The sequence below is a fragment of the Nematostella vectensis genome, chromosome 12 (genome assembly GCF_932526225.1).
Source record: "Nematostella vectensis chromosome 12, jaNemVect1.1, whole genome shotgun sequence".
Classification (NCBI taxonomy): Eukaryota; Metazoa; Cnidaria; class Anthozoa; order Actiniaria; family Edwardsiidae; genus Nematostella; species Nematostella vectensis.
The window spans coordinates 3,435,718-3,462,008 of NC_064045.1; the positions used below are offsets into that span (position 1 = coordinate 3,435,718).

Sequence of the window (26,291 nt, forward strand, 5' to 3'; positions counted from 1 at the left end):
CATTATGGACAGGTTTTACTCATTAGCCTTTAAATGACGGCCTACCTTTCTCAGGGAGAGTGTACACCTCCACCTCACACAGCACATTTTCAGGACCGGGGATTCTGATATTCACATACCGGCCTACCAATGGGGGGAGGCACGTGATGTTCAAGCCGCCCTCCTGGGGATGGTATAGAACGAGCCACATTTGGGGTTGTCGTTGCCATTGTTTTGTAAGTTTTTCCCGATGCGAACCTCAAAGTTGGTCAGCCGCTCACCACAACAGTCTCTCATGTCAAAACAAACACATATATGTATTTGTACAAACAATTGTATGATGTGTTCACATTTGTATTTAGACCAATCGCTCCTTCAAATATCGATCAAACACTTCTTTGAATATTCTTCAAAAACTTATTTGAATTTCGATAAGACACTCCTTTGAATGTCGATCAAATACTCTTTGAATGCCCATCAAACACTCATTTGAATGTCGATCAATTTGAATGTCGATCAAATACTCTTTGAATGTCGATCGAATACTCTTTGAATGTCGATCAAACAGTCCTTTGAATGTCGATCAAAAACTCCTTTGAGTGTCGATCGAAAAGTCCTTTGAATGTCGATCAAACAGTCCTTTGAATGTCGATCAAACAGTCCTTTGAATGTCGATAAAACACTCCTTTGAATGTCGATCAAAAACTCTTTTGAATGTCGATCAAACACTCTTTTGAATGTCGATCAAACAGTTCTTTAAATGTCGATCAAAAACTCCATTGAATTTCGATCAAAGCACTATTTTGAATGTCGATCTAAAACTCCATTGAATGTCGATCAAAACACTATTTTGAATGTCGATCAAACACTTCTTTGAATGTCGATCAAACACTCCTTTTAATGTCGATTATTTCATTTCACAAACTGTCAAGGTGTCCACGTTAGCGCGCGTCGAATTGTAACGATACCTGTTTACGATGAACAGACTCGAGATGAAATAGACGGCCTGTAAGTCTGCCCTCCACCACGAGCTCGTCTCTTCTTTGGTGCCGCTGCACGACATACCATTAATATAATGTCCCTCAGTGTTGCCGTCAACCGCCTTCTCTGGATATCCGAAGTAGCTATCCAGACTTGATTGAGAAGTCGGTTTTCGCAGTGCAATGTTCGTAGGATTGTGTTCTTTGAAAGATTAAACAGGGAACAAGGAACATGTACACTTGATAATCAACTTTTCTAAAGTGGAAAACTATAATGTATTCTAATAATGATGTATTTTCTGTTTTTTTTTTTAATTTATTGGCTATTTTGCTTTGTATTTTTGTTGCCAAGAGTATGTAACACTGACCTTACCCCTCATAAGGCAGGGCTGATAAATTGATCTTAGCCTAAGTGGTCTCATTAAGTTTAGGGACCTTTCCCCTTAGCTCGTACTAGGCCAACTTCTTTTAAAAAGTTTTCGCCTTCTCATGAGTGTCCGCCATTTTGGACGAATGAGTAGATCTGACCGAAGGTAGCCAGAGGATAATGTTAGCCTCCACCCTACCCCCTGCTAAGTGTGTTGTGTTACCTGCAATATGACAAGCTGACTGAGACCGCGACAACCTGCCGAGAAATACTCTCTCATCAATTCAACAGCTCGGCCCATATTATATTGGGAACGCAAAATAGACTTAGTTTTATATAAAAACGTCCAGCCTGAGATTTAGCCAAATTTTAAGAACATGCCGAGGTTCAAATAGCAGCAAATATTGTTTTTTTTTAGTGTTATGAGTTCTAAAATACAGAATCAAATATGGTTAATTCTCTTCTAATAGTTCATTGGATCTATTTTTTATATAGTTGAAATTTTTAGAAGAACATGCATATTCAGCCTTAAAATTAAATTTTTAAAAGAACATGCATATTCAGCCTTAAAATCCTCCAAAAATAAGCACGGCTAGCCCCAAGTGAAAATTAGACGTTCTTATAACGAAAAAGATTGTACATTATCCGTACAGAATACTTTTAAATGCGCGCATATAGACGTAGTCGCATCCTATTCGGTTACCGTAGAGCGGTGCTACATTATTTAAAGAGAGCCATATGACTGACGTAAATAATGTAAAAACTTTCAAAAGTCGATCAAGTAATCTTTAATAGAAATCAGGCAACAGAAAAAGAAGTTTAGCTAGAACCATTATTTTCAAGTTATGTTCTTATTCTCAGCAGTAACTCCGACGATTTTTCTAACCGAATGATTTTCGCACAATATGTTGAGTACTTGCCGAGAACTGAAGGGCGGCCAAACGCAACAATGCAACTATTTCTAACTAATCTTTTTAATGTCTAATATATTTCAAATTTATACCAAAGCTATACTCACCAATATTAGCAGATAGTTTTCCATTTTCATTTTCAGTATTTTATGGAAGAGCGTCCAATCTTTCCTCTTTCTTACGTAACTTTTCCGAAACCTTTCAAATCGGAAATTCAGTTCTAAAGTTGACACTCGTTAAGGAAAGATTTCATCATATTAAATCACCCAAAACATTCCAAATAAAATCATTAATCATTTTATCACCAAATTGAGATAAAAAGAGCTAGTCCTTATCGCCGATTACTTGTGGGTTCATCTGAACACAATAATTAAGTACTACTTTCCAGCAAGCAGTGAAAGGGGCGTTTATAATTTACATGTCCTTCTAACGAAGGCAGTACCCGTAAATACCATAACCAGTTATATGATGGCAAAACCGTTGGTTTTAACAAAAGCAAAGAGTATGGTGCACATAGTTTGCATCTGCTCTTCTGACGAGAATAACTCTACTCATAATATAAGGATCGTCTTGAATCGTGAGTTTTAGGAAAGCAGAGAGAAGGGCGTAAATGATTTACACTGCATAATTTTCTAATTAGCACCAAAACCAGTAATATAGGGTAGGGCGTACATAATTTACACTTGTTCTCTTAACGAGCATAGCGGCTATTAGTACCAAATAGTATTTAAAAAGAAGCGTGGGTCTTAACAAAACAGAAAGTAGGGCGAACAAGCATAAATAACTACTAGTGCCATGCCAATTATTATAAACAAGAGAACATTTCGTACACCGTTCGTCAAACTTTTTCGTAAAAAATAAAGCAATGTGCTTGCGTTTCTGGTAGCCTACAGTTCATGCAGGGTTTCCTGTAGCAGGCTCTCCCCAAACCTTTTGCCTTATAGCCAACCACAGGTATGCCGAACAGTGAGCCAGGTACCAGGCAGCTTTTCCATAAAGCAAAACCAAATATATTATAGTAGTTTGTGGTTAGGTAAAAAGAAACTACTTTAAAAATCGTGACATTTTGAACATTTGCTCTAAAAAGCGCTGATGTGCACTGCACTGAGATTGCATGATTTTCAACAAGAACAGAAAGTCTTCAGGCAGCGAAAAGTTAAAAACTTTAATACATGATGTAGCTCATCAATATGTGTTGTAGGCATATGGAAGAAGGGAGTCCTTATCATGTAATACCACAAAACAGGTGCATCTTCATAGTCATGGGTGAATTTCTTGGCATCGTAATGAAAATATATTTCACTCCAGAAATGAGAAGATATAAACAGACTGTTTAATAATATTTGTTGGTATTTACATAAAGTAGAACATTTTTCCATCGCTATGTTCGCTGGTGTCGATTATTTTACGGCGTAAAAAGTAATAGCAAGTTCTAGCTACGTGTCGTATTAGTAACTCGAAGAAGCGCTAACTGCGCTTATAAAACCTTTTTTGCCGCGGTTCTTTTGAGAATTGTATGTATTATGCTTATCTCATAGACTGTTCAAAACAAACTTGTCTTTGTGAGCCCAGACATGTGCACGTATGTACGAGTTGCACACACACACAAAAAAAATATATATATATAGATTCATCTTGACATATTCATCTGGATAGATTTATCTTTATAGATTCAACGTTAACATAGCATTTTGCAGATACTTTTGTGTGTAACTAATTTTTCCTTGTGTGCATAGACCTGGGCGCACGACACACATCCAAACAAACTCAAATAAGTCAAAGATGGAATTTCCTTCGCAAATAACCTTGAAACGACGGCAATCGCACCAGTTTACTTCCGGGGGGCCGACAGAAACATCAACCGACAAGAGACAAAATAATCTATTACAATCCACGCTATTTAACAGGCCATCCGCCTTACATTATCAGTCACATGCTCGAAGAAACTTAAAGACACACTGTTTCTTTTAATTGTGAAATGTTTCGCGTTTTCCTTTAAAAATCATCGGGAATTGTTACGTACTGGACCGGAAGTAAACTGGTGAGTTTGCCGCTTTTACTCGTCTTTAAATGCATAGACTTCTCCTCACCACTAGCACATTTTACTGGCCCATTGAGCCAAGGGTAGACGCCAATAATTCCGTCTATTTACCTCTCGATAACTACAAAGAAATACTAGGTGATCGTAATATAACCGACGCTGATAAAATAATCATCAGAACAAACAACCAGAAGAACAGCCTGTCCAGCACCATGGCCAGGTACCTCCACTCTCCCTGGTTAATCTCAACCAGGCGCTTGTGTTTCACGTGATCTGCCAGTACAATGATCCCTTGCGTTGCTTTAGTATTCATACTTGACTGGACGCTAAATGTTCGCTGGTTATTACCCGTGTTATTGGTAGTGTTCTGGTTGGTACTGTTCGAGTTGGTGTCATCCTCCTGGTCAAACGAATCCATCAATAAGTCATCCGAAACCGCGCGAGATCCTAGACGTCTCCCGGACTTACCACCGTTGCTCAGACCAAACCTTCTCTTACCATCGCCGACTGCCCGCTCCATGTCTCGTTTCATCATCGACAATCGTTTAAAGTCTAGTTTAGAAGATGCATCGTATGTGTCTTCTGTGATCGGTTTCTTGACTCCAAGGATCTTCCCGAGGTAGCCCAACATGTAGACTTGGACCCAGTGAGGAACAGGGACCACCGCGATCCCGGAATTTTTGTGATGTATGTGGAGCACGTAGCATGTAGCGATGAGAGAAAGCGCGACCTCTACCATGACGGTGATGTAGAAGATTCCAAGCACGGGCACGTTGTCTGAGTTGCGCGGTAAGTTTTCTGCGGCGAGCTGAAGAAAGACCGCCATTGCCAGTAAAACGGTGATACTTAGTGTTATACGCTCGCCTGAAAATAAAGAATAAAAGAAGGCCAATCACGCCGCCATTTTATGCTCCAATACCGTCACACAAACCATCCATTTCCATCGGCTAATTCAAGCGAGTAACCATGATATCTTCAATCAAATATCGTCAATAACATACCAGACTTCATTCTTAGATATTGTTATTTTGAAATTTCCTTATGTCAATAAACCGTTGTATTATTTTATGATAAACAATAACAAGGAATGGTTGATCGATATTCTTTAAAGATCCCTGGTAAGACACACCGCCAGACTGCCAAAACTATTAGGGAAGTGCCGGAAAGTGGCTGAAAATTAACTTCTTCATTGGTGAAGAGGCTCCGCTTAGTGTGATTCGCTCGCTCTTAAAAATTAAGATTAAAGATTGCCAGCCAGACCGCCATTATTCCCAACCAGAAATTACGTCCCTTACTTAAACGAAAATGACGCATCATTTTCAACCGGATGTGACGTCCCTCATTTAAACGAACACTGCGCATCATTTCCAACCAGATATGACTACGAAAATAAAGCATCATTTCCAAACGGATATGACGTCACGTTACCTGACTCATCATTTCCAACCGGATGTGACGTCCCTCATTTAAACGAACACTACGCATCATTTCCAACCAGATATGACTACGAAAATAACGCATCATTTCCAACCGGATATGACGTCACGTTACCTGACTCGGGCGGTAGCATAAACCCCAATAACACCATCCCCGTGATGATGAGACACGGAACGATCAGGTTGAACACATAGAAGAGAGGCTTTCGGCGGAACACCCACGTGACTGTGACGTCAGAGAAAGGATATGTACAGCACGCGTAATACTCGACGTTCCGTTTTTTGCTCGCAGCGATCAGGTCCCACTCGGCACTTTTCATGTACTGAGAGGAGTGGAGTGGGGACTTGTCCGCGAAAATATCCAAGTCTACCACCTGAAAGAGAGACACATAGTGTGATCCCAGAAATAAAGATCTATACCGTTTTTAAAGACTACTACACAAGCTGGAAAATTCGAAAAAGGGGTCAAAATTATGATTTCTGAAATTCTTTTGCCCTTGATAAATAAAGTCGCAATAATTGAACATTTTAAAATTGATCGCGAGCGTGCACGCATTCGCGACTAACCTCAAAAGTCCAGGAGCCAAACTTCATAAAGCAAGTCTGCTGGTCAAACGGGAAGAACGTGACGTCAATCTGACAAGTGCTGCGGAAAGAGGCGGGGCTGTACCACGCGTTCACGCCGTCATGATTCAGAATGACACGTGTCTTGTACTTCTCGAGACCACCACTGAACTCACTATCGGCACTGTTAACACAGATGGGTAAATAGCATTAGCGGGAATAGTACGCTTTTGCAGGCTGGTAAATAAATAACTATGTAAAGGTGAATTAGTGTCCATTGTAAGACAAATGGACGGTAAAGTGGACATCTAATGCTATTTTGTTCAAGAAACATAGCTTGGTTACATGTGTTATATTTGTTCCATGTGTTGATTAAATAGCTTGGTTCCATGTGTTACATTGGCTACACGTGTTAGAAAGCATGGTTACACGTGTTAGATAACTTAGTTACATATATTAGCGTTAGTTCAGACGTCGTATTATCCATGAGCCATATTCAATGCAAATGAAGATCCGACTTGATTCATTTGCATGCACTTGCATTGAATACGGCTCATGGATGATACGACGTTTGAACTAAGCCTTAGATTTCTTGGTTACACGTGTTACATTGGTTTTATATGTGTTAGATAGTTTAGTTACATGTGTAGATAGCTTGTTATCGAGAAAGAGGATGACCCATCACAATCGTGCTCCATGCAAACTGGTTTACTTTACACTCTATAATCATGATAACTGTCAAACGAAGCTTGTAGTGAGTTGGAATCGCCATAGTCATAACTCCATTTGTAAGCGGATGACATTGTAATAAGCAATCGAGACGATTACGTGTTTATTATTTTAGAGTGATCGTTGGCAAAATCAATGCACTAAAACACATTTCAAGCTCTCCAGAATTTTTTGCGATCCTTGAGAAACCGCCATCGAGCATATCCCTTTTCTGAGGACTTTTGCCCATAGCAACAGCCGGTGCTAGGATCGTTTTTCTTGCGTATACTCTAAACCTTACGATTATGCGTTTGATATGCTTGTTAAATATGATTTCGTCGTGTAAAGCTCGGTACACACAGGTGACATGTGACAGCATAACGACATATGTCCTTTTTTGCCAGCGTTGATAACCCTGCTATATGAACCAGTCTTCACGGCTTTTTGGTACAGAAAAAGGGGTAGGGATGGAAAAGAATTGGGATATACGCCAAAACTGGATTAAGATCGCCATATTAAGCACTAATTGGGACAGGCCTGGTGTGTTGGTTAAGAGTTAGTAAGCTCGTTAAGTTTTTTCATAGCGACACGCAGGCGTAACAAGGCTGAATGCGAGACCTTGTCCGCGTCTTCATTACTCGCACATCTTTGCGGCGTCTTCGGTTGAACATTCCTGCACTGCACAAACATTCATTAATTTCTTAGGGGGTTAGGTCATGCGATTTTCCCTATGCCAAGGTTTACTAAACAATTCGACATTTGAAAAGCTAACTTGGAGAATCTTTATGAAAAATAATTATGGTTGATCTAGAGCTGAATGCGATGTGGGCTGTCGGCAGTAGGTTTGGCCGTGTAACACGTGACACTAACACGTGACACAAAAACGTGACTAGCATGAAACTGACACGTGACTAAAACGACACACACGTGACCCACATAAGACTGACACGTGACCAAGATGACACTAGCACGTGAGCACGACATGCACGTGACTATGCTTACATGTGACTAAAATTACACTAACTTGTCACTAGCATAGCATCAACACGTAATTACACTGACACAAGAGACCATGATGTAGGAGAAGGAACCCCCCGTATTAGGGTATGTTCCAATGATGTCGTCTATCAAAGCTATTTTGAGAACAAGTAGTTATTTTAGATACGCCTCTGATTGGTTAGCGCTCACATTTCCTAGCAACGTTAGTCTTACGCGCGATCACATCTTGAGCGATGTGAACACAGGTAGTTCAGGCTCTACTTTTGACGGTTTACTAGAGAATATATGGTGACTTTTGAGCGTACGACCTTTTGTCTTAAATCTTAATAAAATTTCTAGAAATACTCACAGTGTTTGCTTAGTGTCCTTAATGTTCTTCTGACTGAATTTCAGCGATGTAGGCGTGTCCAGTAGGCGTGTCTGTTCCCCCAAATATTTTCTCAATGTTTCCGTATAGTGCCCCCCACCCCAATATTTCGAGGCCTGCTACGGCACTGTTTCAAACACGTGACTAACATAGCTTCAACATAGGACACAACACCCCCGGCGTCGAGCGGCCTCAATTTAGATATGGGACTAAGAAAGTGTTATATGTATAACAGCTTCAACACGCGGTTGCTCTTTCACTAACATGACACGTGACCCTGCCTCGTACCCAGGCGCTCACTAGCGTGGCCGGACTAAGCGCGCAGGGGTGCTTGGGTGACCCTTCCCTTGGTCCTTTGCGGCAGCGCTAATCCTTCCTATGGCTCATTGCGCTTACTAGTATTCACTTGTTTTTACTGACTTGAGACGCCTGAGTGACCAGTATGACGCTATTACTAGCGACTGGCATTTGGCTCATTGGCTGATACGCAACTAATAAATAACAAACATATGGAACTAACGTTTGACTGATTGAAACATGATTAACAAATTGCATACACAAACCTGGCAAAGATGTCTATGTGGAAACATGGCATCTTTTTCAGTTACCTGTTGTACAGAACGATGTCGGGGATCCATATCTTGCTGGCGTCTATTCGGACCCTCGTTATGCCTCCGTACTTATCAGGGTCCCACTTGAGTAACAGGTTTGTCCATCTCTGTAACAAAAACATGAGAACAATCAGCACAGGTATTTTAGGGCGCATTTTTGAGTAAGTACGCAGCTGCTTTGTCTCCTATTATCTTTGTTCTACAAAGAAGTTCTTTTGTCTCTATTCTTCTCGTTCTTTGTGTCGAGGTGCGGATATTCATTTACCCAATCAAATTGCAGCTTGTAAGAGCTGCGTACTGACCCGCATTTTTTCCTATCTTTCTGGAATGGGAATGGTTGGTAAAGAATGTTCAGAATGGCATTCGAGTCATTCTGCTGCATGCCTTTATTCCATTCCGGAATAGGAACACGGGAGAAACGAGAACGCGCACTTTTTCTATTCTAATCATTCTCATTCCGGAATCAAGAGTGAAAAAAAACGCGCCTTTAGTGTTACATAATATTCTGTTAAGTGAGGCGGAGACTGGCTTTTGTTTACGAAAATTTTCAGGGGTGTTTAAATTAACTACTTGTTTAAAGGTAATTGTTGTGTACGGAAACTGCTCATTAAATACCCAGAAGGGGGGGCTCCAAAGAAATTGGGCCCTTTAAGGGCCTTTTTAAAAACAACCGATTTTTTAGAACTGGGAGGAGGGTTTTTAAAGGTTGTTTTTAGGTTTTTTTTTAGGTTGTAAAATCCCCCCCTCCCCCCAACCCTCATATGTTATTTAGAGAACACTCCCTTGAAGTGATTTTCTTAATATCAATATTTGGGTGACCTTCAAACACGCTCGGTCAATTTTTTGGAGGCCTGGCTCTCAGGGCTTTTTAAGATAAAGATTTGACCAAGCGATCAAGTTTTTCTTGACAAATTCTTGCCGTGAGTCTCAAATTGAGAGGCATCAGCATTTTTCACCATGTTTTCTGGAGATCAGAGAGCGGGAAAACTTTAGCTCTTCTAAATATGGGCATCAATGTCTATATAAGGGAATATAAACGAAGGACACTCTCCGTTGGGAATATGTTTGATATCAAATCTTCAAAATCCCCAACTGTGAGCTTGGGCTCCCTGTGTGCACAGCAGCTTATCTAGTTCCTTGACCTTAGTACAACCTTGATGGTACTCTTTCTATGACAACGATATCTGTTGAATGCAATACACTCAATACGGCTGTATTGATTTGTTTTGAACACTGAACTATCTTTCTATTTTTAGAAACATTGCAGATAACACATGGATTCTTGAGTCAACCTTATCTGAATATTTAAAATATAATATTTAAATGTAATATATAATAATTGACGCTGTTTTATATGTTTTACCTGGCGAACCCAGACGTTAGTTGTGATTATCTGATTCTTGTCATCCTGAAAATGTAATAAATTAATGATTTAAAGTAAGTATGTGCTCCCCACTTCCAACCTTCCCCATCCTACAACGTTAACCAGCTGCACTAGCACTAAAGTTGTATTATTTTACTGTTAATGGAAGCACGGGTGGCCTAGTGTGTTAGCGCGTCGGCCTCTCACCGCTGTGGCCCAGGTTCGAATCCTGGCTCAAACTGGGGATTTTTTTCGGGTTCCTGCCTTGATTTGAATTTCTGTCACAAGTAAGTTGAAGTTATTCTCCCGTGTTTCCAGTCTTCTCGGATAATGACACTAAACCGGAGGTCCCGTCTCTTCAAGCTGCATTACACTAACCTAAACTGAAGGGACGTAAAAGAACCACTGGGACGCAATAAACCCTCTGGCAGTGACCACCCCCAGTGACAGTGCTTACTAACAATACACACACGGGGGCACTTGATGATGTGGAGCCCTAGCTCTGTTGTGCCTTCCGCACCAGTATAGCTGGTGGAAGTTAGTACACACACTAAATGCACCCCACCCCTTCACAACTCTCTTAACACCTTACCACTAGCTGCACTAGCAATAAAGTTGTACAAAATGCACCCACCCCTTCACAACTCTCTTAACACCTTACCACTAGCTGCACTAGCAATAAAGTTGTACAAAATGCACCCACCCCTTCACAACCCTCTTAACACCTTACCCCGTTAACTAGCTGCACAAGAACTAAAGTTGTACTAAATGCACCCCACCCCTTCACAACCCTCTTAACACCTTACCACTAGCTGCACTAGCACTAAAGTTGTACTAAATGCACCCCACCCCTTCACAACCCTCTTAACACCTTACCACTAGCTGCACTAGCACTAAAGTTGTACTAAATGCACCCCACCCCTTCACAACCCTCTTAACACCTTACCACTAGCTGCACTAGCAATAAAGTTGTACAAAATGCACCCACCCCTTCACAACCCTCTTAACACCTTACCCCGTTAACTAGCTGCACTAGCACTAAAGTTGTACTAAATGCACCCACCCCTTCACAACCCTCTTAACACCTTACCACGTTAACTAGCTGCACTAGCAATAAATTTGTACTAAATGCACCCACCCCTTCACAACCCTCTTAACACCTAACCACGTTAACTAGCTGCACAAGGACTTAAGTTGTACTAAATGCACCCCACCCCTTCACAACCCTCTTAACACCTTACCCCGTTAACCAGCTGCACAAGGACTAAAGTTGTACTAAATGCACCCCACCCCTTCACAACCCTCTTAACATCTTACCACGTTAACTAGCTGCACTAGCAATAAATTTGTACTAAATGCACCCCACCCCTTCACAACCCTCTTAACACCTTACCCCGTTAACCAGCTGCACAAGGACTAAAGTTGTACTAAATGCACCCCACCCCTTCACAACCCTCTTAACACCTTACCCCGTTAACCAGCTGCACAAGGACTAAAGTTGTACTAAATGCACCCCACCCCTTCACAACCCTCTTAACACCTTACCACGTTAACTAGCTGCACTAGCTCCAAGCCAAACGTGACCATGTACTGCGTCTTGTTCAGGATTGGTACGGGGTGTGCGTCCTTGTTGTATCCTTTAAGGAGATCGCCCAACAGTGTGTGCTCATGTAGGTCAGAGCCATTGACGTCTGGAACAAGAAAAGTGATTATAAAATAAGAAGATTCAAATCTCCATTCAGGCGTGTCGCGTGTTTCCCAGGCAAAGAAATATTTATCTCAGAAGCGCCTAGTCAGCGGCCAAACATCCCATGATGCATTGTACCTCGTGACATCTTGGGACAGAATGGAGCAGGCGACGTTGTATATTCCTAGACGTAACGAGACACCAGTCGATTACTTAACAATTTCCTCTTATCTTTTTCACGGTAAACGCGAAAAATATTTCAAAATTGCAAAGGCAGTATGTTTTTTGAAAGATTTTGAGCATGTGACTGGTTATTTAGAGCGGATGGCATGTTACATAGTGCACATTCTCATAGATTCTTTTGATTTTTATCGGTTGAGGTTTCCGTCGGCTCGACGGAAGTAAACTTGTGTGATTCTCTCTTTAAAAAAAAATTCAGGCAGGTCGGATCAGCCAGAATTACGACAGTTTTAAGCATATCATAAATATTCGGGCCTACATCTAAGCCATTAAGATTCAGTAGGAGTTTTATAATGGTTGCTGACGACATTTAGCTTCTATAAACACACATCTAGCACGTGTGGACATGGGATTCTTTGTTTTTATACATGCTTGACTTATTTGAGCAAAATTGGGCCAACGTATTCGCTTAGCCATTTTATATCAGGATTCCTATCTACGAGATCGTATTGTACAGCCGTAAAGCTAGCGAACATTGATTAGAGATATTTAGAGACCATGAGATTATCGTTCAATTTTTACAGTAAATAGACTATTTCCAAAACAAATAGATATTTGTCAAATAGAATTAATGGCTTGATTTATGACTTTGATTAGAGGTCAAATCAATGGCGCCTGCATTAATTATTTAGTCGTCGGAAAGCGCTTTTTTTCTAATATTTGTAATTGTCAATTATAAAACATGTAAATATAACCCAAATGCTTAAATGTGCTTGCAACTCCAAGGTTAGCTCGTGAAATTTATTTTCGTTGTCGTTTCAAGCATTCTGTATCGAACAAAATCAAAAGGCGCTTTCGACAATTTTGAAATGCAGGTCCGTAAGCAGGGGGAAAGGCTCAATGCCCCATCCCCGTCCTCCCCACCCCTAATATTTTCAAAACACATAAGGAAACGACAAGTTATGGCGTGGCTTGGACCCCCTCCACCCCTTCATCCCACTTTTCTTCTAGCTGGGAACCCTTTCCTATTATAGCATACTCTACGACATACAAGCTCAACTTAAAAGTAATTTTACCAGCGCCTGTGTTATTACTGCGCTTGCGTCGCCAAAGAAAAAGCGCTGGGAAACTCCACATTGCTACCTCCAGAAATATGGCACGGGTTCGTGATTGCGCAGGCCGTGCAATTTAAACTTATTTGAAGTGAATAATTTCGATTAGTTTGATTTTTCCAAAAGCCTTTCGTTTGGCGAGGTTTGAGCAGAAATAAGACAAACAACACTGGGTCTGCGAGCAAGAGACCGCGGGAAAACGGTTCTTAAAACTCTATGTGCAAATTGCGCAAACACAGTGCCAAATTGCAAGGAAAAAGTATATAGAATAATGTACAACATTTGAAAGTCACAACAGAAATAGGCGTCACGCAACTCTAGACAACAAAAATCTCGTCTCACAATCTCCTCTCCGCTCTTTCCGACGGCGCTCTACTTGCTCCCACAGCGCGTAAACCGTATGGCCTTGGCCTTTTCGCTTCTTGAAACAAAATGGTTTTAATGTTGGATGAATTATATTTTTTTTGTAAATTTTACTAAACTCTTTTTTATATATTTATATAATTTTCAATTTTCAGGCTGGGTAGGATGTTTCGAATTTCCGTGAAACATGATACCGTCACATGAATTATTAGAAAGAGAATTACACACAGTACAGGGGCGTAGCCAAAGGCGTGGCCTAGGGGGCCCGCCCCCCCTCCCTTCTAGCAGCCAAAAATACAGTAATTGTATGAGACATTATCTAAAATACAGGAGAAAATGCCTTGAAAGTCCATTTTGGGCCCCCTCCTGTTAAAAATTCTGGTAAAGCCGCTGCAATCATTGCTGTTATTATGAACATAATAATATGAGTCTGCATTTTAGCATTTTTCTGCAATTGAAGCCTCGGCTGTTTCGTCCTAATAAGGACGAAACAGCTGTCCATGGTTGCCGAACTGCACGGGTAATAGACTGTGCTAGCGTCCCGTCTTGGCCCGACTGGTGCCAATGTGTGTATGCTAGTGTGCTTCTAAAGTTCACATCTTAGAATTTGTTGGATCTCAGGCTAGACGTTCTTATTAAAAAATTTTCTAATAAAAATGAGTCTTTACTCGAAAAAAATATCAGTCCTGCTTCTGGTGCTTTTCTAACTATGCAGAAAAACTTGGTAGCAAAAACATCAGATTTCTTTCCTAGAAAAAAAGATATTTAAAATTGTTCGTGGTAACAGCCTTAAGTTACACTATAATACAAAAACAACAAAAATATTTTTTTCGAAAGAAACTTGACATTTGTACATTATAATACCAATGCATCTTTCTTGCTTTGAGAATGAATATAGTTTCCGAAAAAAAAAGCCAATTTTATTATAACGAAATAACAATGATTTTATGCACACAAACCAATTGTGGTTTAAATAATTTTGTTTCTTTTGCAAATTAGAGCAAGAAAAGAAGCCTAATGACTGAGCTCAAATTTAAAAACCTGAAAAATAAATATTAAACCTTACAACAAAATCTTAAACAGGTAGAAAAAAAAACACCGATTTCAATTGACATACTAACACGAAAACTCGCTGACGCTGTGGGGACATTCACTAGAAGCTCTGGTAAATCCCGGGGTTCTTGCATTATTCTCAAAAACACATAATCATTCAATATTTTAATTGCTGAATTTCCACTATTAAGCTGAAAACAGTAATACATCGAAGGCCGAAACAAGCTTTGCATCCCGCGAAAAACGCCAAACCAATTATTAATACTTTGAAAAGACTTTGCATTTATCTCTAAAATTGAGATAAAATACCACCTTGTTTAGAAAACAAGAAATATTTACAAATTCAGTGGTGATTTAGTGATAGTATTTGCGCGGGAATTGTATCTTTCTGTCGCTTAAAAAATCGATGTTTAAGAAAATAAAACCTACCTTTTTCGATTCCTGAGACGTAGCAAATCAAGCAAAGCAATGTCCAGTGAAAAACAGTCCCCATTTGTGCTTTCTCAGCCTTTCCTGCGGTTGAAAAGTCGGATTAGAAGTTTGAGTTATTTGGATAGGTAAGACGCAGCGATCCGAAGAAGGCCCCGGTGTGAATACACTTATGTAATATTAATAGAATATTCTTTGCTCTCATCAGGGTCCCAGGGTTGTGTACCACTAAGAGAACGCTCATTACAGTATGTAAAAAGTGTAGTCTGCTTTTAACGACCATCAGATAATTTAAGCTTACCCGGGTTTCAAATCAACGCTCGAGTTCGTCATATCTCTGCCTCAATGCTAAATTTTCTCATGAAAATTTTAAGGTTTTGACTTTTAGTGAGTCTTAAAAGCCTCATGACCCCTTCTCATTTCATCAATAAAAACAAAATCCGGGTATAAAAAACAAACGTTTGTATGCCCTCGGGGACCTTGGAAAATGACTGTTGGGTTCAAAACAACTTCTCTTAGCTTGAGCTTTCAGTCAAACCATACAAAAAACCGCTATAATTTATTTCGATATGTTTGGGTATTATTGCATAAGACGATAAATTTGCAATAGTGTTGTGCAACTGTTACTTATTAATTTGTGAAATGAATCTGGTGAATTTATTGGTACGGTCTCACAGCTTACAGATGTGAAATGTTACCATTTTTTAATCAGTTAAAACGTCAACACTTACTCATAGCACCGATCGATTTAAGGTATCGCCTGTGTATCAATCACATGGCTTAGTGGTTCAGCTGTAATCGGACAACATAGAAATTGAACGACCACAACTAAAACGGTGAAACACTCTGCTATTGCCACCTATTATTGTTAAACATGTTTCTTTTAATAATATTTCTGCTAAAAAAAGAGTGCTATTGCAACTTAGCACTTAAATTCCATGTGCCCTGCTATTAACAATATTGCGTTTATTAAAATTCCTTTATTGAAATAATAACAAACAGGCATAAGTGCTGACGCCCGAGCTGTTACCACGGCGGGATGGTTTTGTTTTAGGGCTGTCTCTGTGAAGGCTGCTGGAGCTGGAAATGCAGCGCTTCGTGGTAGTGTGATATGCACCCGTAGCGCTGGCATTCAGTTGTCATCATTGCTAAGTTTGCATACATGTCAGAAACGAAGGCAATAAAATGGCGGCTTTTGAAACATGTTTTAAACATTTGAGCGGTAAGTGGTCTTACCGCTGTTACTCTCAATTAAAAGAAAGTTGTTGAATGTTGTTTTAATTCCAAACACCTAATGCGATAACTTTCGTTTTTTTTTTAATATTTGGTATATATAACGTTTCTATTCGCAAGATAACTTTGAAATAACTATCAATAATTAAAGTCTATTTATCAACGATATTCGATTGGATAATCTCGGATACCTGATAGAAATAATCGATGGAAATGGAAGATTTGGTGTCGGGGCTTCCATAATCAAATCCTCTTGCCAAGAGCTAAGGACCACAAGGGAAAAAATTGTTCCTGATTATTTATTTTTATATATAGTTACAGAGATCAGAAGCCATCTACGAGATGTCGTCTAAGTTTTGATAATTCCTTAGGGGTTCGAGATACCGAGGGTTTCAACATACCCAGGATTCAGTCTACAGAGCGTTCGGGTACCACGGGTCCAAATTTTCTGTAAGTCAAATGATCCGTTTTTAGGTTTCTATCGTTAGACAAATAAAAATCTCACTCGAAATTGATTTCATTTGCCGCTTCGATACAATCTCTATTAGGATTAGATAAACCAAATGCTAATCTTTGTATTTGCGCAGAGGGAAAATATGGACGGATCGTGTGCTTTAGACGAATATTGATGAAAATGAAAATTGATTACTTACGTTTACCGTGGCTTTTCAAGTAAGATCTATTTCTATGCAGTCGTGTTTTCAGCAGATTGCTGAAACTAGGAATAAATATGTGAAGGAGAATTAGAAAATCGATAAAGTTGTGTTACCGTAAAGACCCGGTAATTTAACAAAACTCAGCATTTTTACCTGTGTGTCATTCTACCAATCAAAGGGAGAATGATGCGTTATTGGAAATGTTCAAAATATTTGAAATAGAAGCACTGTCGTGTTGTAGAATGGCCAAGAATCACTTCCTTCTACCGTGTATTACCATCTTACTTTTATATGTAATGCCCTTTTCGCCGCCGACATAATGAACAAGATATAACTTATAAAAATCACCGTATAAAAGATGCCGTTTTTAGCTACAAAAAGCTATGACGCGCTTTGGGCACGACATTAAAAGGAGGGCGTCAAAGCCGGTTGATTATCCTTACCTTTGCGTCAAAGTCGTTTTCGTGCAAACAGTCATGTGCTCGTCATACAGAGATTCGTAACTTTTCCCAAATGCTAATCAAGGGTCGTGTTTATTAAGAGTATTATCTAGATTTTTGTTAAATTCTTAGTAATTAGCCTTGGATATAAATTAAAGATAGATAGATAAGATGGATGGATAGACTTGTTTTATTAAAATTACAAGTGGTAGTAAAAACTGAAATGCGTAATTTTTACAACTAAAACGTATATCTATATATATATTATGTATATAAATAAATATAAGTGTAATCATATGTATAAATAAAAGTATAATAATATGTATTTAAAAAAACCTTAAAACGTTCACGTTCATTTAAACTGAGTCTTCCACGGCCGCCCACTTTATGAAAAATGAGTTAGCAAAGCGCTTTGTCTTGGCTACTGGTTCATTGTACTTTCTCTGGCGCCTCAAATTATATTGAGGGTTGCAGACTTCAGGAATTAGGTGATGTTATTTACTATCCTGATTCTCATTGATGGATTAAAATAACGACAAGGTAATGTTTTCGTGATGATCCCTGATAGAAGACAAACAGGCGCGCTCTCCTGCTTACCCGTACGGCATTCTAGAAAAAATACACGAAAGAGCTCTTTTCTGCACTCTTTCTAACTCTGACTGTAAGTACTGAGGCAAAAAAAAAGGAACAAGGGACAAGCGTAGTCAAGGGAAGATCTAACACAAGCGCAATAGCACAAGATCTTCGGCTGGAACGCGCGCGCGTTTTAGCTGCACAAGAAGGAAGTCAATAATAAGCAAGTGAGGTATTGTTTCTGTAAAATATTTTTTAGCCTGGGGCTAAAAATCAATATATTTTGTGAGCTATGTTATTTATTTTATATACGAACTAATAGAAACTGACAAAACACGTCTAGGAGGCGGTTTCGAGGCTAATCTTCGCGTGTAATTTGAAAAGAGTCGAGATAAGATGGAATGAAAGTTATGACAAGAGCAGGTTCTTAGTTTAATGATTATATGAAATCTCAAAAAGACACAAAAGTAATAGAATTATCTGTTGTGTAAAATTATGACAGATTTTAAAATATGAAGGTGTACGGAAAGACCCCCTGCGAAGGCCTAATGGCCCATTTTAGTATCAAAGGGATTCGTTAAAAAGTGTATTGTAAAAATCGCCCATAAAAATGTCTGATTTGGCTGCTATTTCGTCTGTTATATAACAAATTCTTTTATTCGAAATTCTCTATATATGAGAAAGGTTTATAGGAATTACAAAAACATGGACTTGAATAAAGTCGGTTCCTTGTATGATTATCCCTTGTATGGGTTCAGATAAGTTCAACTGTATTTATCCATATGAACGGGTTATCGTTGAGCCGGCTTTTCACTTTTCACTAAATAAATCAAGCATATTCTAAGCAAAAATAGCCTCCCTCGCAGGCGTTTTTAGGCAGGCGTCGCTCGCTCCCCCTCCACGAGCGAGCGACGCCTGCCTAAAAACGCCTGCGAGGGAGGCTAAAGCAAAAATGAACGGTTCCATTCCTTCCTCTTACTTTCCCCTTACTTTTTCTCTTGCGTCTTCTTTGGGCTGATTTTTAACAAGAAAGCATTTTATGCCTTCGCTTCCTAACCGTCTCCGTTTTCTCCCCTTGTGAACACTGGCCTTCCTTGCAGTCTTAGAGCAAAGTCCCCAAACTGAGCTTTTCGCACTTTCACACTATCGACGTAAAAAGATAGTGTACGCACCATACGAAAAAGTCACGTGAAACGACGAATGGCTTTCTTTGGATGATTACCACATGGTAGAGACCGGCTAAGGCGGCGCACGATGTTTACAGTTGTCTTGGAAGATGAATCTAATTTCATTTGAATACGGATGCATGGTACATAACAATGCATTAGTTCATTATTGATATGGCGACAAAAGTACATGTAAACGGGCCCAGGGATTTTTGTAGCTTTTCTTAGACGTACAAAATGCACAACCAAATATAAAAGGCATACGTACAATATTTGATAAGGTCGAATAAAGACGAAACAAGAATTGGCGCCTAGACAATCTTGAAATTGCAAAATATTACATTGCACTTCTTGAGGTTTATACAAATTTTGTTCATGGATTTCGAATTATAATTTCACCTTTTGGTAATCACGCCTTATTATCCTTATTTTGCAAGTACTTTGCCGCTTGGCAGCCGAATTGAATTGTTATGCAACAATATGCACACAGAAGATTGTATATGAGTCGTCATTGAACCACAGATTTAAGGGCTCAGACCTTCTTTTAAATAAGAACGTCTACTTTTCAGCTGAGGCTGGGCCCTTCTTACTTTTCGAGCATTTCAGTGTAAAAAATACAAAACCTAATAAATTATTGTAAGAGAATTACCTAAATGATCAATAGAAATAATATCTAAGGTTGTTATTATGAACACGTTTCATTTAGATCACCACAAAGCGATATTTTGTTTGTTACCTGAGCATCGGCTAGCATTTGGTGAAATCTTAGGCTGGACGTTCTTATAGAAAGGTTCTTATTAAGAAAAAAAATAGTGAATCAGGGGAAGCCTGTTGATGGCCTCCTACTGAGGTCGCTATTCGGTTGAATTCCTTCTCTTTTTCCTTTTGCCTCCCCTTTCAAAACTATAAGAAACCCTACTACGAGTTCTACTCCAGCCCTGCTTGGTGTTTCGGGCTAAAGTAAAACTCTGTAAAGCAAGCATACCTTCGGTAACCGAGAACCATTATTTCTGCTATGTCTCTGAATCCTGAAATTGCTCCGATCCTGATTCCGCGATCCGGAACTCCGAACATTACCGTAAGGACGTTTGGCAAAGGGAATTTGTTACGCGCCGTAAGCGATCGTCAAAAGAGCAGTCAACAGATACATAACGAAATTAAAGAACCAAATCAAAGATTTTCGGACTTCATTCTAGCAAAATAGATAAGTCCCCCGTGTGATTGACGTATGCTGGGGAAGTGTACATTTGTCAGCTTACCTTTTCTATTATTTTTGCTAAGCTCTTCTTGCCAGTTTCAATATTGCCAGCCAACACCCATGTCCTAATGAAGGGTCTGTGAAAACATCTAGGAATGAAAAAAAGATCTTTAGTTCGACTTCAAATGCCTCTTCCTTTTTCCCTTCCCTTCCAAGTAGGTTCAGCTAGAGATGCTCCATGACTCAAAAGATGAAATACTCTAATGGACAACACATTCCCGAAGCACTGCAATAATAATTAAAGGTGCTACAAACAAGGTTATACAAACGCGATAACATACTGAAATGCAACACGAACAGCAAAACGAGTTCACATCTGTTAAAACGGATTTATTATCTAAATGAAAATAACTCTAATTGTTTATGTGGGTCAACCGATGACGCATTTAGATCTGAAATACTATTTTGTGCGGGCCTGAATAAGTGATCATTGAGGCCAGAACTATTCCAGATTTTGTGAAGGTCTGTAGTTTGTTACTTGCATTGCTATCACAGATACAAGGAGATTGCTAGGAATGCTGTTGTATCTGAGCAAATGAGGGAATAATAGCGATAATTGCTTTGTGATGCGGGAATGATATGTTCTTTCATTAGGCTATCGGTGCGAAAGAGCACCCTTATCTTCACACGGAATGAATTATAGCGACAGCGATGGGAGAAAATGTATTTTGCTGATTTTTCAAGCATTTGTTTATGCTAGGGAGGAGTATCAAGGGATCTTTCAGTGGATTGTCCTGAAGTTGTCTTGAAGAGATGGCTGTAGCACCTTTTCGAAAAAATATATATTAACCGTAAACAGTGCGGAACATTACCATTTTTGGTTATATTTGATAAACAATCTGATTAACCAATCAGAGATGAGTATTACTATGCCCAGTCTCACGCGGAAACGCCTCAACTCAGAGTGGAAAAACAAAATGGCGGTTCCGTTGAATCGGGAAAATCATGTTGAACGCCGCTTTTTAACTCTCTGCAGCAGGTACGCTTTTGCCAAACGCGCTCACTTCCGGAAAATAGTTTATTCCTTATTTTGAAAAACTGCATCTTGTGTGGTCATTTTTAAGGTGATCGTACCGCGGGACTTCTATGATTTGAAATAAGCAGACAAAAACAGTGAATTTGACCATTGAAAAGAAAGTTTTCTCGGTACGAGATCCCAAAACGACAACGTTGCCCCCAGTGCCCCTCCCAATTCCGACAAGAACAATAATAACAAACAGAATGGTGTCATGACAACCACGTTCTATTAAATAAACATCACATGGTTAAATCCTTAAAAACCAGCATCATTATATGTACCACTGCCAAATATCTGAAAATGGGGGTGGGGTGGGGGGGGGGGGATGCGCTCGCTCGGCCGCTCGGCCCACCCTAGATCAGCCTCTACAGTTGGCAAAGTTCGCCATCGCTCTGTAGTGCCCGCGCCTTTATCCACGAGGTCCTGGGTTCGAGTCTCGAATGACGGAGAAAGAAAATGGCAAGTTTTCCCGAAATAAGGTCTGGTTAACTTCGGTAAGCTTGATTTTTTGCATAGAGGTTCCTTATATATCGTAAACCAACATATCAAAAAGTGTTTTTTCTAATGGATTTGTCTTCGAGATAAGAGGCTTGAAAGTGCAATTTGCAAATGTTCAAAGTATGAATTCTCCTCGTTTTTAGTCGGGTCCTGATCAGAAATTAAGCCAACTTTGCTCGCTAATATCTAAATCCCATATCTTCTAAATTTCTTTAAAATTTGCGGAATCTTTAAGCTTATATATTTAGGACTGGAAAATTTCATGCCATCTTTTTTTGCTCTGTCTTCCCGGCTCTGACGTGGGTCGAGTTGGTTATCGGTTGTGTTCGAGAATCCATGTATCATAGCCCGCGATGCCTTATGGGTAACATTGAAAAGTGGTAAAATCCTGTTATCCGTCATGTGAATTTTCACAGACACTTAAAGAATGTCGCTCAACAACTCCTTTATAATTGTCTACACTTGAAAATACATCGGTTGATTTGCAAGAAAACTTCAATATGACCACCCACGATTGAAGTTAAATACCTTGTCAACGATATTTTACTAACTAAAAGTATCTCAGTCACTTGCCTGAATTAGCCGATGGAAATGGGTTATTTTTGTGACTTGGCATAAGCGGGAGTATAAAATGGAGGCGGGATTGTTTTAAGAAGAAAGTTCCCAGAACCTGTATTACTTTTTATTCACTATATATTTTCTTATTTATTTAATACCCGTGGAGCACTGGGGGCTACGATAAAAGGATTATCCGAATGGAAACTTATTTGAAATAAGGTGTATAAATATCATGTATAACAATATAGAAACCAGCAATGTCATATGATGCATATATAAACATATGATGCATATAAAAACTACATGATGCATATATACACCATACATTTTTTGTTAGTTTGTGTGTTTAGGCCAAATACCTAAAGAATAGTATGAGACTTATGTACCACTGAGCTTACGAAAAAAAAATAGAACAACCGCGATAGATTATATAATTTCATACCATTATATTATGTAAGTTTATTTTAAAAAGATCGAATAATTATTTTGTCCAAATTTGTTTCACGAAGCATAATGGTAAAAAAAGAGAAGAATTCTTCATTAATTATTTCTTAATTCCGTACAATGTAGCGCCTACCTTTCGAAAACGCACTCCTTATGAAGCTACTGAATTGAATATCCTCTTCAAAATGATGCCAAGAAATCTTTGTACAAATGCTCGGAAGCAAGTGCCCACAAATTAGCAGAAAATCAAAGTATGGCAGTCCAACAGGTTCAATCAATAGAATGTGTTAAGAAGGCGTTCCTCTCTCACCACGAAACATAAACACGACAAATTAAATACGATTTAGTCTAATAAACGCCACAAGAGGTCTTTAAACCCCAACATTCAACCTAGAGGTTATTTAAGCACAGTTTGAAGTTGATATTTTATCAGAAAGTGTAGCCAAGTAAATGAGTAGACTCAAAGACTAAAGCTCCCCTCTTTTTTCGGTTCTTTTGCTAACTTTTGAAGTTGTGGTCTCTGCATAGTTGATTCTTGACACGACGGGCTCAGCTAGAGCCAAGTTATAACACCTGTTATTGCCAGCAGGGTGGATAAACGCTCGAGTTTGTGATTAATTAAAATGCCTATAGCATTCGTGGTTTGGTAATAGGGGTTTTGAACAACGACGAATGCAACACGGAAAAGGGCTGAGATTAAGACAGCACGATTTAGTCTTGTGCAGCACCCTACCACTCGAGTCGTAGAGAAATCAGCCAACAACTCCGCTACCATTCTCGACTACGAATATCGTAGTGTATAATTCAGGGCTAAGACACCGTCCCCACGTATCCGTTTTCGTTTGAAAACGCAACCTTTTTGTTCCGTTTTCAAAAAGATCCGCGTCCACACGAAGCGTTTTAATTTTGATACGACCCGTCCCAACGAAAACGCAGAAACGATACGAAAACGATAACAAGTTCTACAGCGCATGCGTACTCGCGCGGCAAGTGGACTGGACCTCAGATATCACGTCATCGTTTTCGAAAGGTTCCGTTTTCGTCCGTCCCCACGGCACCGAAAGGGTATCGTTTTCAAAAATTGTTCCACTCTGGAGATTGTTTTCAAATCGTTCCGTTTTCGGTCATTGTTTTCGCGTTAGAGTGGACGATATCCGTATCCGTAACAAAAGGTTGCGTTTTCAAACGAAACAGATACGTTCATGCGTGACAATTTATTTTAATTGCCGAGAAAAAGCTAACCTAGCTTTTGAGCAACTATAGTTACCACATAAAAATTGCCACATAAAAATCGTCAACTAAATTAGTGCTAGTGAAGATGCGGCTTAAGACGTGTTGTAGACAGGTCGCATACGACTTAAGCCGCATCTACACTAACAATTTTTAATTGACAATATGCTCTCCGTCTACATTTTAGCTGTTTTCTCCAACACGACATGAAACACCATGTTTTTTGGGGGGCCGACCAAGGACGACGCCCACCCTATTTACCCAACCATCTTTGTTCGCTAAAGGGATCTTATAAAGTTTAAGAATCCAAATGTCCGATAAAACTTCGGAATGGATACGTGGGTCAAGGGCAAGCTCGAGGAAAAAAGTAAAATCGACAAAAAATTGCTGGACAACATTTGAGCGCTTTATGATATTTTTTATCACACATTTTTTTTATCATTTTCATAACAGTTTGCCGTTTATTATAATATATTATTTATCCATGTATTTTTCTATTTAAATGTGCGAAAAAATAAGAACAAAAGCTTGGAATATCATATTATTGGGGGACGAGTTCCGATATTTTTCACTCCAAAAAATAATAGTAATAATTTTGATAGTGGAATGTTTTGCTATGACTCAGCAAATTTTCGCTGAGTCATAGCCGAAGCCATTTTGTTTTACCCGCGACAATGCGATAAAACCAGGCTAGCCACGCTCACGGCGAGTGTAGAGGTGACGTAAAGAATTCAAGCGGTTAAAACCTTATAGCAATTTTTGGTGGATTTGAGCACAGAAGAAATTATTAAGATAGTTCACCGCCAAACCGCTGCTTTTTTATGAAGTCAGAATATTCATTTCGACTAGATTACGGCAAAATAAATAAAATCTCTTAGATCTTTTGCACTCGCCGTGTTCCTGGGCTACCTGTGCTAAAATCACCGAATTGAAGCCTGTGGTAAGCAAGTAACCAACCGGAACTTTTGCGTTATCCATTCCTCAAGTTCAGGTGATGTGATCGTGAAACGCATTCTAAACAGTCAAATAATATTACGCAGGCATTGTATTCAGGGAACGCATCTAATATTCGGGGAACCACATTTAAGAGGTCACTTTGTTTGTTTAAGATGGGAAATTGAGACTTTTCTAGAATATATTTTCAGGATTTTTTTTGCAAATCCATAAAGTGAGTGTTGTGTTGAGATGGCAGGCTTTAATTGCGATGCCAAGCGGCTTATATTGAACATCTTATGAAGGACTCAGTTTGGTGCAATTCTCGTAGTTTTTTTTTTACTATTTGTTATTACATTCTCGTTTTATTCGATAACGTTACATTGACTTTTCTTTGAAATCAAATTTTTAGGTTTTATACAAGTTTGGTGGAAGTGATATCTTTTAAAAGAAAGTCTTGAAATTTGCGCGGCTTTTTGGTTAATTCACCAATACCCGAGATTGAAGCATACGAAGTAGCAACCAATAACTAGCCAACAGCGTCTTTGTTTTATGTTATAATTATCATCTCGCTGTTTGAATATAATAGTTGCGCGTAGGAGGGGGGCGTAAGGTTTTGGGGAGATCCGGTTTTGCCTTAAATCTGGCGCGGTTTTCGGTTTTTCGAATTTTATTCCGCGGTATTGCGGTTTCTCTAGACTGCGCGGTTGACGGTTTTTTTACTTATCTGACGGTTTTGCGTTTTTTTGGCGTTTTTCCGTGCGGCTTCTGTGTGTTGTGCGGCTTTCGCACCCCCCTAACGCCCCCCTGTCGAAGGTTTCGTCGCCGAATTTACGTTCCCTTAACAAAGTTTACTTCTTCTTCTTCATAATTTAAGATTATACTTCGTGTCTTCAAAGATATTACTCGGCGCTTTGTCTAAAATTGATCTTTGCCCTGTGGTGCAAATTTTCCAGTAACTTGTTGATTGGTCAAGGTAGGACATTAGCATCAAAGTTAACATTATTTATTAGCGTCATCAATCTAAATCAGGGATATTAGGGTCTCAAGTAGCCAACACATTTTAGACGCGTTCAAAAAATCTTGGAGAGATTATATAAGAAAGTTTTGTGATTCTTGTCGAATTGTTTTTTT

General features: G+C 39.3%; 1 protein-coding gene and 1 long non-coding RNA gene across 5 annotated transcripts; both read right to left on the minus strand.

Moving 5' to 3' along the window:
* Positions 1 to 1,048: 1,048 nt before the first annotated feature.
* LOC116620926 lies at positions 1,049 to 2,755 on the minus strand. Its single transcript, XR_004297302.2, has 3 exons — positions 2,345 to 2,755; positions 1,550 to 1,584; positions 1,049 to 1,161 (listed from the first exon to the last, which is right to left on the minus strand). It is a non-coding gene; the product is annotated as an uncharacterized LOC116620926 (long non-coding RNA).
* A 793-nt stretch (positions 2,756 to 3,548) lies between these two features.
* On the minus strand, positions 3,549 to 26,290 carry LOC5516910 (neuronal acetylcholine receptor subunit alpha-4). Of its 4 annotated transcripts, none has more exons than XM_032386913.2 (10): positions 23,128 to 26,290; positions 20,478 to 20,565; positions 15,151 to 15,234; positions 11,872 to 12,017; positions 10,327 to 10,371; positions 8,961 to 9,070; positions 7,605 to 7,664; positions 6,282 to 6,462; positions 5,830 to 6,088; positions 3,549 to 5,142 (listed from the first exon to the last, which is right to left on the minus strand). In XM_032386913.2, exons 3-10 carry the CDS (start codon positions 15,212 to 15,214, stop codon positions 4,400 to 4,402), a joined length of 1,608 nt encoding a protein of 535 aa, XP_032242804.1. In that variant the 5' UTR covers positions 15,215 to 15,234; positions 20,478 to 20,565; positions 23,128 to 26,290; the 3' UTR covers positions 3,549 to 4,399. The 4 variants fall into 4 exon arrangements, with proteins under 4 accessions (XP_032242804.1, XP_032242802.1, XP_032242803.1 ...); XM_032386911.2 differs by lacking the exons at positions 20,478 to 20,565; positions 23,128 to 26,290 and adding exons at positions 17,037 to 17,101; positions 17,483 to 18,901; XM_032386912.2 differs by lacking the exons at positions 7,605 to 7,664; positions 20,478 to 20,565; positions 23,128 to 26,290 and adding exons at positions 17,037 to 17,101; positions 17,483 to 18,900.
* Position 26,291: the final 1 nt, after the last annotated feature.

Bases quoted from the DNA above. Each gene is read 5' to 3' on its own strand.
- LOC5516910 (XM_032386911.2), bottom strand. From the start codon at position 17,517: ATGACTGTTTGCACGAAAACGACTTTGACGCAAAG. The intron at 12,018-15,150 runs GTAGGTTTTATT...TTCTTGTTCCAG, and splicing joins CGTCTCAGGAATCGAAAAAG to ACGTCAATGGCTCTGACCTA. The intron at 5,143-5,829 runs GTAACGTGACGT...CTTTATTTTCAG, and splicing joins TATGCTACCGCCCGAGTCAG to GCGAGCGTATAACACTAAGT.